Consider the following 13,663-nt stretch of genomic DNA (forward strand, 5'->3'; position numbering starts at 1 on the left):
TCCTTTATATATCGCCGCTGAACCCTCGCTCCTCCCATTTTTTTTGCCAGCCAGTCGAGGAGCCCGTCGCCGCCCTAGCACCCGCCCTACTGCCACTTCTCTTCCTTCCGCCTTTCCTCTTCCTCAGCCCTATCACCCGCCGCCACCATGACTACCACTCAGCTGCCCGCCAACCTCGCCAATGACTTTGATTTCGTTATCGTCGGCGGTGGCACCGCTGGCTGCGTCATTGCCAGCCGTCTCGCCGAGTACCTGCCCCAGAAGAAGATCCTCATGATCGAGGCTGGTCCCTCGGACTTCATGGATGATCGCGTGCTGCTGCTCAAGGACTGGCTGAACCTGCTGGGCGGCGAGCTCGACTACGACTACGGCACCGTCGAGCAACCCATGGGTAACTCGCACATCCGCCACTCGCGCGCCAAGGTTCTCGGCGGCTGCTCCTCGCACAACACCCTCATTTCCTTCCGTCCCTTCGAGTACGACTGCAACCGCTGGGTCGAGCAGGGCTGCAATGGCTGGGACTTCAAAACCTTCACCCGCGTCCTGGTACGCTCCCCCGTGTGAAATGTGAAGAAAAACGAGTATGCTGACAGCCCGCAGGACAACCTCCGCAACACCGTCCAGCCCGTCCACGCCCGCCACCGCAACCAGCTCTGCAAGGACTGGGTCAACTCGTGCTCCACGGCCATGAAGATCCCCGTCATTGAGGACTTCAACAAGGAGATCCGCAGCACCGGCTCGCTCAAGCAGGGTGTCGGCTTCTTCTCCGTCTCCTACAACCCCGACGATGGCCGCCGTAGCTCCGCCTCCGTCGCCTACATCCACCCCATCCTCCGCGGCGAAGAGAAGCGCTCCAACCTGACCATCCTGACCAACGCCTGGGTCAGCAAGGTCAACGTCGAGGGCGACCGCGTCACCGGTGTCAACATCACCCTGCAGAGCGGCGAGAAGCGCGTCCTGCGCTCCAAGGCCGAGACCATTCTGTGCGCCGGCGCTGTCGACACTCCCCGTCTCATGCTGCTGTCCGGTCTTGGTCCCAAGCAGCAACTCACCGACCTGGGTCTGCCCGTCGTCCGCGACCTCCCCGGTGTTGGCGAGAACCTGCTCGACCACCCCGAGTCCATCATCCTGTGGGAGCTGAACAAGCCCGTCCCTGCCAACCAGACCACCATGGACTCGGACGCCGGTATCTTCTTGCGCCGCGAGATCCCCAACGCGGCCGGCAAGGACGGTAACATTGCCGATGTCATGATGCACTGCTACCAGATCCCCTTCTGCCTGAACACTGCTCGGTAAGTCGCATACATTACTTTTGCCCAGCATCAGAGAACTAACCTGCCACAGTCTTGGCTACGACACCCCCATCGATGCGTTCTGCATGACTCCCAACATTCCCCGCCCCCGTTCCCGCGGCCGCATCTACTTGACCTCGGCCGACCCGACGGTCAAGCCCGCGCTCGACTTCCGCTATTTCACCGACCCGGAGGGCTACGACGCGGCCACCATCGTCGCGGGTCTCAAGGCCGCGCGCGAGATCGCCAAGCAGGAGCCCTTCGCGTCGTGGATCAAGCGCGAGGTCGCGCCCGGCCCGAAGGTCAAGACGGACGAGGAGCTGTCGGAGTACGGCCGTCGCGTCGCACACACGGTGTACCACCCCGCAGGCACCACCAAGATGGGCAACGTTCTGCGCGACCCCATGGCGGTCGTTGACGCGCAGCTCAAGGTCCGCGGCCTCAAGGGCGTGCGTATCGCTGATGCTGGTGTCTTCCCCGAGATGCCCACCATCAACCCCATGCTTACGGTTCTGGCGGTCGGTGAGCGTGCCGCGGAGCTCATTGCTGAGACTTGGGGCTGGAAGGGCATGGAGAGGCAGAAGCTGTAAGTGCGTGCGTGTGTACGTGCGATGCGGTGTATGCGTGGAATTGTGAGTTGTGGGTTGTGGGTTGTGATTATGTGGGTGCACATATGAAGACCACTATATAAGGGATGCGGGAGTCGATTTAAACGAAAACGAAGACGACGAAGACGAAGAAGAAGATGAAGAGGAAGAGAAAAAGAGGAAGAGAAAAGAGGAAGAGAAAAAGAAAGAAAGAAAAGAAAACGCAAAGACGTGGACTTGGGATAGAAGGACTTTTTTGGCGCTCTTGGTTGGTGGTTGGATGGATGGATACCAGTTGCTTTATTTAATATTGTGCGTTGTATGAATGACATGGATCTTTTGCCGCGTATTTACCTACCTAGGTTGGGTTAGGAGTTGTGTGAGTGTGTGTGTGTGTGTGTGTGTGTGTGTGGTAGGGTTGTTGGTGATGGGTGTGTTTGTGTTGTCTTTTTTGGTGGTGTTGAGTAGGTTTATTTAGTAAAGGAGGATGAGGGTTGGTTAATGTTTTTATAATCCTATCCTAGGAGTAGAGATAGAAAGGTTACGAGGGGGAGGGGCTTACTTAGCCTAGTACTTTACTTAGTGCTTACTGCGCTTCTCTCCTTAATCTGTTAAGGCCTTGTAGGTAGGTCTTGTAGGTAGGTCTTGTAGCTGGAGCGGGGGTAGGTGAGGTTAGTTAGGGTTAGGGTTAAAATTTAGGAATTGGGGGTTAGGGATTAGGGATTAGGCTTAAGTGTAGTGTGTGGGTGGGTAGGTGCTTGTCTATTGTGTAGTGTAGTATAGTGTGGTAGGTAGATAGGTAGGTAGGTAGGTAGGAGGTAGGTAGGAGGTTTAGGCGCGGGATTGGGAGTAGGTTGTTGTTATTTTTATTGTTGTCGTAGCGAGGCGTGGTGAGGTGGTTGCGGTTACTGTTGCTGATAGGGCGAGGGCTTAAAGATAAAGTATAAAGTATAAAGCCTTGCCCTTAAAAGCACCTACCCACTTCTTACTCGAATAACTTAACACGTCGCCGCTGCTTCTGCTTCTAGCTAGTTATGTTGTGTTCTATACTTGCCTCTATGATCTGTCGTTTTATTTTCGCTACGCTCATGCATAGCTATATCGTATTGTATCACGCCTTACATTGTAGGGTTTAGTGTATTTGTGTGGTGCGTGATGCGTGATGTGTGATGGTTAGTACATGCATTGTCTCTTGGCTGAGAGTGAGGTGGATGTGGAGAGTTGAGTGGAGGTGATGGTATAGGTGAGGTGATGAGTGCGTAGGTAGACTATGGTGTAGTGTGCCTTACCGCGCTCTGCACTTGTTGACAGGTAGGTGTTATGCGTAGGTGTTGTACAGACACTGACGCACGCAACGCCATGCAGCTAGCAAGCGGCTCAGAGCGTGAAAGGTAATACAGCGCTTCCGCAAAATGACAGCTCATAGCCTTTGCGTGGGCGCGTTTGGGTGGGTGGGTGAGAAGTGTAGACCGACTGCGATGAGGATAACATGTACGCTAGGTACGCTTGCACACACTACACACACATCTCCCTCCGCGCAAGTACGCTGCAGGCGTTGCAGCTAGTCTGTGAGACGGTTCAGGGGGCGAAGCGTTGCGGGCCGTGCAGGATTGGTCGAGAGACAGGAGCGTAAGACTTGCGCCATAGCCGCCATAATGATGCAGCGCTGGGGCAACGCAGCAGCAAACCAGCTGCAGCCTCCTGAGGTGAGGAGCTTGGCTTTGCTTTGATTTTGCTGCAACAGCGTCTTTGAGACTCCTGCCTCTCCAGCTGCTGGAGGTTGGTGGTGGGGTTCTGCTCGTGTGCTTGCCGCATACAGCCGCTCTACCGCGGCATGCCTCGAGATCGGTACCATCGCCACGTACGTGGTTTGTACCACATGCGCTCGCATCTGAGGTGAGATGCGGGCATGTGATCCGTATTTACTCTTTTCTGTTTCGCGCGCGTGCTATTGGGCGGCCGCTGACCTATGATCGTGGGATTGTCGCCAAGCGAGATCGATTGTGATGTTGTTCTGAAGCTCTGGCTGTTTGGGAATGGCGGGGACGGAGCTCGTCAGATGGTAGATTCGTTCTAGCGCCCATGTGGGGGCGGATTGATGTACGCTGGCGTCTGCGCTGGGTTAGCCTTTGCTGGAAACTTGAGAGGTTGGTCGAGGGAGGTCTTGAGTGTCTATGGGAGTCGTGGGCACTTGAGTGCTCAGGGAGGGGAGGGGGTTCCAGTAGCGGAACATTAAAGCTGCTTGACTCCGTAGTCTAGCTATGCATCGTTCGAAGCTCTCGCCATTGTCCTTCGCCTTGGTCTCAATCACTGTCGTCTCACAAGGCTCCTTGCTCGCTGAACTGATTCTGCTTCCCACCAACCTCGACGTGCCGATCCTTGGAACACAGTAAAGGCTTTTCGACGGAAGTGGGAACAAGCTCCACATATAGTCTGGACATGCCTCGCGTTGCATAATAGTTCTAGCGGCAAGAGCGGTACCATCGCGGCAGTGTTCTCAGGAGACTGACCTGTTGCTTGGATGTCTTAGATCCTTGGGGGAGAGATGCTTCATCGTAAGGTGCGTTCATCGTCTGTGACAGTTTCAAGATTACGATCTGATCTTGGTCGGGAGACACACTGATTCGGTCAATTGTCATGCTGCAGCAGTCTTTCTCCCAGAATAGCTCCGGGTCGTGAGAGCGCCGGTTGGATGATACAATGGCTTGGTGGCTGTGTTGAAAGACTTTTGAGCATGTACGTTTGAGCGCGGTTTCGAAGAGCAGTACTGTGCAGGGGCTGTGGGGCACTGGAGATGGGAGTCTACATGGCCGTCACATGCTACCTCGGGGAAAAAGAACAATAGTGATTGTAGAATCTCCTCCTGATGGCGCTGACGACAATAATAATGGCAAGGAGCACACTCCACTAGTGTGGTTACAAACGGGGCTGGCGGGCCGGTGCGACAAAGCGGGACGGAACGGGATCTCACAGAGCCGCATACACCTTACCTTAGACGCACTCCGGCTGAAGCCGCCAACACCATCTCATCCACACGAGCTCCATCTGAAGCACGCTCTGGAAGTCGGCAAGGAGGTTAGGATAGGCGAGGAGTGTAAGCAAAAGACGCAGGCCCCGATGTTATGCCTGACGCGGCCTTCGGTCATGGGACTTCCACGACACCGTGACGGGGCCCATCCAAGCGAGCTCCTCACCTCCAACTCCGCCGCAACGCCACTTGCCTATCCGTGGACCTCCATCGACTTAGCCGAGATGCCTTCTTTTGGTATCGCACCAGGTTTTACGTACGGATGCGTTTCGTGTAAAGCGTCGCATTGGCCTTTGTGTAGCAGGCCCTTGTATATCTGGCGGATCTCCCAGAACCGCCGTTCAATTATAGTTGTGCCGGGCGCCTTCGATAAGCTCATCTTAGCATACGCACGTCTCACCGCTGCATATTGTCGAGGGCATACCGCTGTGTTGTCAAGGCTCTGCAGTTGTCGAAAAGAGAATCACTTCCGATCGTTACTCCACTCAGCACGCGTTCCTGAGCACAGTCCTCCCCTGCCTCATCAGCTTGCTTTTCCTTATACACGTACCAACAGCCGTCTTCCGGAAAAGCAAAAGCTTCTTACTCTCACAAACTGCCCACCAATTTACCCAAACGCCACAGGTTCGGCTTGCCTCTAACGCAAAACGCAGCACCGTCGTCCCGAGAGATCATGTCATCAGCGACGCCCCCGCGGAAACTATATCGGAAATCGCGAGACGGCTGCGGCCATTGCAAGAGGCGGAAAATCAAGGTACGTGGATGAAGTATACAACTTCGTCTCTCTCTCTCTCTCTCCTTCGCTCAGCATGCCTCTTTTTCCAGCCCTCCTTTCTCCCCTCTGCCTCCCACGTGATGGATCCCTTTCCCTCTGTCAACGTCTCTTATCAACGGATCTCCCAATTACCCCGCATTTAGCCCTATACATCATATATGATCATCACATATACCTAGGGGATCACCTTGCAACCAACGCAACCAAGGATGTCCTCGGATCTCCTCTACACGTGATGCGCTTCAACTAACGACACCCAGTGCGACGAAAGCAAGCCAGAATGCGGAAACTGCCTCAAACGGTCGATAAAATGCGACTATCCGACCATGGCGCAGAGAGCGCGCTCAGACAACCGCGCTGGTGGTCTGGCGTCTGCCGCGCTTCACAGCCTCCTGGACGCATGCTCCCCTGCCGAATACCCTCACACCATCGCCGAAACTCCTCTTGAAGAAGACGAGCTTGAATTTAGCCTCAACATGACCGACTTGCAGCTACTCCACAACTACACTACCTCAACCTGCATGACGATCTCCACCGAGCCGGACCTTCAAAACTTTTATCGAGTCGAAGCTCCGCGAATCGCGTTCGCTAACGACTTTGTTATGCGCACAATCCTTGCCGTCTCCGCACTTCATTTGGCCCGCTTCAATCCAACAAAACGAGACTATTACATTTCCCTAGCAATGGGTCAACACAAGATTGCGCTTAGAGGTCCGACTGCAATACTTCCCAACATTACAAAAGATAACTGCCTTCCTATTTTTGTCTTTTCAGCTCTAACCATCGTATTTGCCTTGGCAACTCCTCGAAATCCCGACGATTTTCTGTTCATTGACAACGGGCACATTCCCGGATGGTTACAGCTTCTCCGCGGAACAAAATCCATCGCTCTCACCTCGAGAGAATGGAGCACGGATTCGCCGGGCTCGGGCTTAGGCTCCATACTTCGGAATCGAGACATGCCCGAAAACATGTTCCAAGACATAGACTCGCGCAATCCACGGTCGCCGGGAGAGCGACAGCTGCTGAGACTACGCCAGCTTATCGTCGCCGACGAAACGGAGCAGGCGACGCGAGACATACATTTGGCTGCGCTTGACAGCTTGTCTACGACGTTTCAGCACTTCTTTATAAGACCGGCCGCAGACTTGAGCCTGCGGCCCATTTTTAGCTGGGCCTGCACGGTCTCGGACGAATACTTGCACCTGCTGGCCAGGCGCGAAACATATGCTCTGATCATCTTCGCCTACTTCAGCGTCTTGTTGCACAAGCTCGACTGTGTTTGGTGGATCCAAGGCTGGGGCAAGCATCTGGTCGGTAGAGTCTATTACCTGATAGAGCCGATGTATCAACCGTGGATTCAATGGCCGCTCGACGAAATTAAATGGGTGCCGGCGGAGGAGCAAAGTCCATAGCGGTCCCCTTTTTGTCTTGAGTAAATTATGTCGAAAATGAATGGCGGAGCAGTCGGCGATTGAAATATACAGAGAGCAATTCTTGTCACGTGCTCGATGGTGACAGGGCGACGGTGATCGTAGATGGATAACGGCGACTGTAGATGTATGACGTTTAAGGACTTTTTGGTTCACCGATCGATGTCGTTGTAACCGGCTAAAAAAAAGCCGAGACGTTGCAGCCGGTGGGTTTTGTTTTAAAATATAGGAGACGATGTCACGGGGCCCGCGGAATCCGCGGGTCGATTAGGGCGAGACCTGATACCGGCATGTCCTCGGAAACCAGCCAATCACTGGGGCCCTGTGTCAGGACACCCTTTGCGCCTCCTTCTCGTCCGTACTACGTAACTACCGTACCACGGGCTCTTATACGTGTACATCCTGCAAAAACCACTCAAACAGCTGCACACTCCATCCAAATCCCTACTTTTGTATCGTCCACAGACCGCGTGTTGCGGCCATGAGCAGGCAACTGCAGGTGCGGAGACGCCCACCTCCTCGGCTAAGAACCAAGACAGGCTGCCTTACCTGCCGGAAACGGAAGAAGAAGTGCGATGAGAGGAGGCCGGAATGCCAGATATGTTCTCGTCTGTCGTTGGCCTGCATCTGGGACGACAGCCCCCACGAAGAAAGCTGCAACGGAGAGCAGTCTGCAGCTGCTTGCAGAAACGGGGATGATGCTCGCCCGACTGCACGGGAGCTGCTGTACCTGGCCGCAACTTACGCGGCACAACCCGCAAAGGCGTTGCGGGCGACCCCAGGACTGCGGAATGAGAACGAGCAAAAGCTGTTCGTCTATATGGCCGAGGAGTATATGCCCATGCTTGTCCGCGAATACACGGATCCCACCTTCGCGGACCAATCACATGTGCTGACTGTTGCGCTGGGAGATCCGTGCGTTATGGACTCTCTGCTTGCGAATGCTTGCCTCTTTTTGGCGAGTGCAGATGAAAGCTATAGCAACAATGACGCTGCTTTGAAGTTCTACGCCAAGGCTGTGAGGGGGCTTCGACAGAACTTACAAGACCTGCAGGTAACGGAGGCGGATGACGCTCTCTTGATTTCAACCACGTTTCTCGGGCTTTATGAGGTGAGTGAACTAAAATGGCATAGAGGGGTTCCGGGCTAATATCATACAGGAGACAATAAATGATACGTATTATCGGCCGTTGTTGCATTATGCAACGACTGCCCAATTACTCAAGCTGCAAGCTCCGGGACTGGCCCAAAACTCGAACTCCAAAACCCGTCAAATCTTTCTACGATGCATTGCGGAGTCGACAGTGTACCACATCACTACCCGAGCCATTTTCGAACCCGAAATCGACCGTCTGAGCAACATATTCACTTGGAGTGAAATAGAGCCTTTCCTGCAATTACGAGCAGTCGCCGACGCATCGGATTGCGCCAATTCGCCTCTCCTTGGTTCCATCCCGAAGATATATTATCTTGTCTTCGAGACAACCCGTCTAACCAGACGTGTTCCGCTCGAGACTCAAGATATGAACACGGCCCAAGCGGTTCTTGGGGAAGTCACAAACATAAAAGCTCAGATAGAGCAATCAGTGACACAAACTCCCAGTTCTGATGGCATGTCCAGTTGCGAGGTTCAAGAGCAGAGGGAGCCTGAAAAAGATGATCATGTCTCAAATTTCTGGATTCTCGCCCTGAAGATAGCCCTATTCAAGATAATCGACCCATCGACAACTGTTTCCAACCCAATGATCCAAGGGCTGGTGAAGCAAGGCTGCGATCTTCTTCAAGCGCCTGCATTTGCCTTTTTCGTGGACGGAGAGATACAATTGGAAGCATTATGGGAATTTTGTGATATGATCTGCTGGCCCTTGATGGTGCTTGGATGCGCCGCACTGCACAGAGAGCATATTTCCATGCTAAAGACTATTATCGTCAACTTGGCAGATGCAAGATATTGTTCTGCCTATGAGCTGCTAATACGCCAAATCATGGAAGCTGCATGGAAAGCAAATGAGCGGACGCACTCCATGCCCAGTTCGACTTCTTCTGAGCCTTGGGAGATGCCGGTATATGGAAGCCAAGACGGATTGGATATTCTTATTCAAGACCATAGTATATGGTGCCGCCACGGCATATCGTCGTAGGGTCCGTGAAACCCATGCTTCTCTCTAACTCAGTTCCTCCCATTCAGGACCTGGTCAACAATATCTGCAACCGCAAGACACTTTTCGTCATGGAACGGAGGAGTACTGATCTGAATAGCGCAAGGCGCGCCATGGACCGCGTCAGGGTCATCTGTGCCAGTTAGCTTGTGGTACCCTGGATTGCATCCTTGGTACTGCTTTGGGCCGCTGCGAAACCTACAATCAGGACCTTTAGCGGGCGCTTCAACCTTCACGGGCTGAGGGTCAGTCTCTTTGGACGACTTCCCGTACGGAATGATACAGGCTGGGTACTGTTCAGGATTGGTCAGCATTCGCCATTTCTTGGTCTTGAAGCAAGTCGCCTACATCCAACAGATTCCATAGAGCTGTGTAAGGAGGCAGGCCATAGGTGTCGTGAGGCACAGCCGTGTTCTGTGCACCGGGGGATAGGACCAGGTCAAGGCCATTTTCAACCCAAATTTGCCGCCACTTCTCACCAAAGGCTGTTCTCTCGACATTAAGCGCCGCAAGCATGTCGATGGAGTAATTCTTCGGTTCACCAGGTGGCATGCTGCCCAGCACTGATTTTACGAAGGGCTCTCCACTCCGTTTGATATAACCTGCCGTCGTTTGAAGCGGGTCTATGGAAAACAGTTCGAACGCAATACGGCACGCTGTCGACGGACTGCTTAAAGTATCTTGGGGCAGCTGGACAATTTTATGCCCCGCTTTTGCGAGAGCTGCTGTTGCAGCCGCGAAGGCTCGCCGGACTGGTGGATGCAGAGGGAAATCCGGATCTTCCGCCAAAACCCCAACCGTCAACAATTCCTTGTCTGAATTGGCCAAGGCGTCCATTGAGTGACCCAACCAAGGAACTGCGGAAGCTGTGGAGTCGTACTTCCATGGCACGGCATCCAGGACGGACTTGAAGAAGATTTGGAGGTCGGCCACCGACTGGCCAAGGGGGCCTGCAGCGGGAGGGATGCCGGGATCGCCCAGTAGCGCAGGGGAGACCTGGCCACCATACGGGATGCGGTTGGGTGTGGGCTTGAAGCCGTAGACACCGCAGCATAGCGAGGGGATGCGAATAGAACCAGCAACGTCGGTGCCAACTCCCAATATGGAACCGCGCAGGGCTACGAGGGCTCCTTCGCCACCGCTGGAGCCTCCAGCCGTAAGACTGGTGTTGTGCGGGTTCAACGTCCGGCCGAAGACGTTGTTATCTGAGTCTGCTGTCTGTAAACATACGTCAGTTGTGGGGTGGGGTGTTGGCTGAAAGCTCTTACCATCAGCGTTTGTGGGATGTTAGTCTTGACGTAGAGCACAGCTCCGAGATCTAGGAGGATTTGCACCAGCGCTGAATTCTGCGACGCAGGAGGATTGTCGAGGAACGACACGAAGCCGAGGGTGGTAGCGTGGCCTTTGACGCAGAAGCTGTCCTAATGTCTCGCCCTCAGCAAACAGTACATCGTATCTGTGCTCGGACAGACCTTGACGCTGATAGGGAGCCCATGCAAAGGACCAATTGGCCTTTTCTCTTTCTTCAAATACTCATCCAGAAAATGCGCTCGCTCAATCGCCTCATCGAAGAACGTCTCGGTCAAGCACGACGTCTGCTCAAAACCTGCTCTCAGCACAGCTTCACGGATGCTCCAAAGGCGCGCTCACCAGCTGCTGCGCCACAGCAGCACGCTTGCAGAATGCAACCACGACGTCCTCGGCCGCGAGCTCTCCCCGTCGCAATTGCTGCAGCAAAGCTCCAGCCGTGGGCGTCTCGGTGATGCCAATCTCTTTCTCACTGAGCACGCCGCTTTGCCGCACGGCACCCAGCTCGATCAGGTTCGTCCCGGACGTAGCGTTTGCATTGAGGCTGCGCTGGAACGCGGGCGCCAGCTTCCAGGCTGCGGGGATGCCGGCTACGGATTTGGCTCGTTTGGCTGCTACGCGGGCTTGCCATGTCTGCGGCGGGCCATCGACGCTAGTGGCTGTCATCGTTCGTCGGAGTCGCAGTGGGGGTTTTCGGGTGCTTGGATGCTTCAAGATCAGAGCAGAGCAGAGGAATGGGTGTGGGGGACTGTCGGCCGCGGAGGGGCGTGTCTTTTATATACCCTTTTTCGTTTTTTGTCCCTTCTCCGCACGTCGGATTTATGCAGTTGGAACCACTGTTTTCTCGTTAGGTTGATATCGCGACCTCGGCGCAAAACGATGTGATTGGCCAGGACTTGGTCCAGTGCAGCTTGTTAGGGCGGAGGATTCATAATGAGGGAGGGTCAATTAAGCCTTACACGTATTCGGAACGTATATGCCAGCTGGATCCTTTTCTACTGCTTGCGGTCGACGCTGCTTGTGCCAGGAGGATTGATATACCTGCTATTCTACAAAAAGCTCGTTAAGAGTACCCGGCAGTTGGCACACTCGCTCCGTTGCTCGGCTCGCGGAGCCAAAGCCGAATGCCGAAGGGCGGGGGCGGGGGTGGAGACGGTTCGACGCGAACTGGAACGGCAGATCGCCTAGCGCTGCGCTACTTACTGCATTAGGGAAGTTGACGTAGACGGGCCAAGCAATATCCTTGTCGCCAATCGTGGACAGAGTTGAGACACTTCCGGGATGCTTATCTTGCGGGATATTCAGATCTCGATATCTATCCCAAGTTTTAATAGAGACTCTTGTCTACTGTATGAATTTTTGTAGAGCGCGAGAACTGCTTCTATTGCTTGGTGACGTCAGGCCTACGCCATGTAGAGTTGTACGAGTACTCTAGAGTACCCACTGAACTACTCTTAGAGTAGAGCTAAAGCGGGACATGTGCTTGTCAGGATCTGCTATACCTATCTGTCGTCAAGGATAGACATCAATTGAAGTACCAAAGCCTAAACCACAGGATTCTTCTCCATTGACACGGCACCGGACTCATTCACAAAACCTAAACCGTTCAAGATGCCGCCGTACGTCCTTCGCACAGCGCTCCTCGGCGCCCGCTGCGCTTCTCGCAGCCGCCTCCTTCAATTGCAGAAACGCCATACTTACAGACTGCTCAGCACACTGCCGTGCTTCTCGCTCGAGGGCAAGACCTGCATTGGCGAGTTCCATCCATCCAGCAGCACCATCTCAGCACTTTTCCAAGCTAACTCTCCCCAGTAACCGGGTAAGCCAGCCAGCCAGCACATAACAGCAGCAAAAGAAGCCTCCCCATCTGACCAGCCACAGCGCCTCACAAGGCCTCGGCAAAGAGATGCTGACCGCATTCGCGTGCTCGGGCGCCCACGGCGCAGTCGTGGACCTCTCACTGACGAGCGCGAACGCCTCGATCAAAGAGATCAATGCCGAAGTGCAGCAGTCCGCCAACCTTCCGGCCGCCAACCTGCGCGGCTACGAGTGCGACACGGGCAACGAGGCGGCGGTCAAAGCAACGTTCAAGCGCATTGTCGACGACTTTGGCACCGTGGACGTGCTGGTCACGAATGCGGGGATCACGGGCGGCGCGCCTGCTGAAGATTACCCGTTTGAGGACTGGCAGAAGATGCTGCAGGTTAATCTCAACGGCACGTTTTTGTTTGCGAGGGAGGCGGGGAAGTTCATGATTGAGAAGGGGGTTAAGGGGTCTATTATTATGATTTCCTCTATGTCGGGCACGATTGTGAATCGTCCCCAGAAGCAGAGCGCGTATAACACGGTATGCCGTTGCGTTGTTTGCCATCCTTGCCCTTGCTTTTACCATCACTATTACTATCACTGTTACTATTACTGTAGCGATTTGGCCAGAACGCCGACTAACACCTCCTCTTCCTCCTCCCCATTAGTCCAAAGCCGCAACAGCGCACCTCATGAAGTCGCTCGCCGCCGAATGGGCACCGCACGGCATCCGCGTCAACTGCCTCGCGCCAGGCTACATCCAGACGACAGTCAACGAGGGCGCGGAGATGGAGAAGCTCAGCAAAGAGTGGATTCCGCATATTCCGCTGGCGCGCATCGCCAAGCCAGAGGAGTTCAGGGGCACGGCTGTTTACATGGCGAGTGATGCTAGCAGCTACCTCACTGGCGCGCAGATTATTGTTGATGGCGGGTATACGATTCTTTAGGTGGGGGGTGGTTGTGTGAGGTTGCTGGTGGTGGGAGGTGAGGAGGGTGGAATTGCTGGGGGGAAAGAGTTTTGTGAGGAGTCTTGCGTAGAGGGAGTGGGGTAACTATAAGAAAATAATATAGAAGTGTATAAATACTCCCAGGAGGCTCTCTGGTTTAAGCCTTATATTTATATCCCATCCTATTCCCATCCTATTCCCATTTACATCTACATCCCCATCCTATTCATATCCACACCATCACCACCACCAGCAGAACGAAACAGAAACAAACAAACAAAAGAAGCCCTCAAGCAAAATCAGCCCTCAGCATATACGCCTCTACCAA

The 13,663-nt window shown here is 54.2% G+C and overlaps 5 protein-coding genes across 5 annotated transcripts; 4 read left to right on the forward strand and 1 right to left on the reverse strand.

Annotated features, from left to right (window-relative positions):
* Positions 1-147: 147 nt before the first annotated feature.
* On the forward strand, positions 148-1,882 carry K452DRAFT_295462 (GMC oxidoreductase; the record flags this gene model as incomplete). The annotated part of the gene is made up of 3 exons (XM_033541814.1): positions 148-546; positions 601-1,292; positions 1,345-1,882. The coding sequence occupies 3 exons, from the start codon at positions 148-150 to the stop codon at positions 1,880-1,882; spliced, it is 1,629 nt and encodes a 542-aa protein (XP_033400601.1).
* Positions 1,883-5,357: 3,475 nt separating this feature from the next.
* Positions 5,358-7,277, forward strand: K452DRAFT_356248 (uncharacterized protein). The gene is made up of 2 exons (XM_033546033.1): positions 5,358-5,661; positions 5,943-7,277. Exons 1-2 carry the CDS (start codon positions 5,581-5,583, stop codon positions 7,095-7,097), a joined length of 1,236 nt encoding a protein of 411 aa, XP_033400602.1. The 5' UTR covers positions 5,358-5,580; the 3' UTR covers positions 7,098-7,277.
* Positions 7,278-7,596: 319 nt separating this feature from the next.
* Positions 7,597-9,256, forward strand: K452DRAFT_305852 (uncharacterized protein; the record flags this gene model as incomplete). Its single annotated transcript, XM_033542932.1, has 2 exons — positions 7,597-8,226; positions 8,276-9,256. 2 exons carry the CDS (start codon positions 7,597-7,599, stop codon positions 9,254-9,256), a joined length of 1,611 nt encoding a protein of 536 aa, XP_033400603.1.
* Positions 9,069-11,554, reverse strand: K452DRAFT_244341 (uncharacterized protein). Its single transcript, XM_033537945.1, has 6 exons — positions 10,925-11,554; positions 10,747-10,869; positions 10,543-10,695; positions 9,623-10,492; positions 9,477-9,567; positions 9,069-9,407 (listed from the first exon to the last, which is right to left on the reverse strand). The coding sequence occupies exons 1-6, from the start codon at positions 11,246-11,248 to the stop codon at positions 9,286-9,288; spliced, it is 1,683 nt and encodes a 560-aa protein (XP_033400604.1). The 5' UTR covers positions 11,249-11,554; the 3' UTR covers positions 9,069-9,285.
* A 639-nt stretch (positions 11,555-12,193) lies between these two features.
* K452DRAFT_222019 (uncharacterized protein) lies at positions 12,194-13,335 on the forward strand (the record flags this gene model as incomplete). The annotated part of the gene is made up of 3 exons (XM_033536543.1): positions 12,194-12,339; positions 12,464-12,929; positions 13,057-13,335. 3 exons carry the CDS (start codon positions 12,194-12,196, stop codon positions 13,333-13,335), a joined length of 891 nt encoding a protein of 296 aa, XP_033400605.1.
* Between the last annotated feature and the right edge of the window lie 328 nt (positions 13,336-13,663).

The sequence above is a fragment of the Aplosporella prunicola genome, assembly GCF_010093885.1.
Source record: "Aplosporella prunicola CBS 121167 unplaced genomic scaffold K452scaffold_5, whole genome shotgun sequence".
NCBI lineage: Eukaryota > Fungi > Ascomycota > Dothideomycetes > Botryosphaeriales > Aplosporellaceae > Aplosporella > Aplosporella prunicola.

Coding starts and splice junctions, on each gene's coding strand:
- K452DRAFT_356248 (XM_033546033.1), top strand. CDS start 5,581: ATGTCATCAGCGACGCCCCCGCGGAAACTATATCGGAAATCGCGAGAC. Junction 5,662..5,942: donor GCAAGAGGCGGAAAATCAAG/GTACGTGGATGA, acceptor AACGACACCCAG/TGCGACGAAAGCAAGCCAGA.
- K452DRAFT_244341 (XM_033537945.1), bottom strand. CDS start 11,248: ATGACAGCCACTAGCGTCGATGGCCCGCCGCAGACATGGCAAGCCCGC. Junction 9,568..9,622: donor CTCTATGGAATCTGTTGGAT/GTAGGCGACTTG, acceptor AATCCTGAACAG/TACCCAGCCTGTATCATTCC. Junction 9,408..9,476: donor GCCCGCTAAAGGTCCTGATT/GTAGGTTTCGCA, acceptor TAACTGGCACAG/ATGACCCTGACGCGGTCCAT.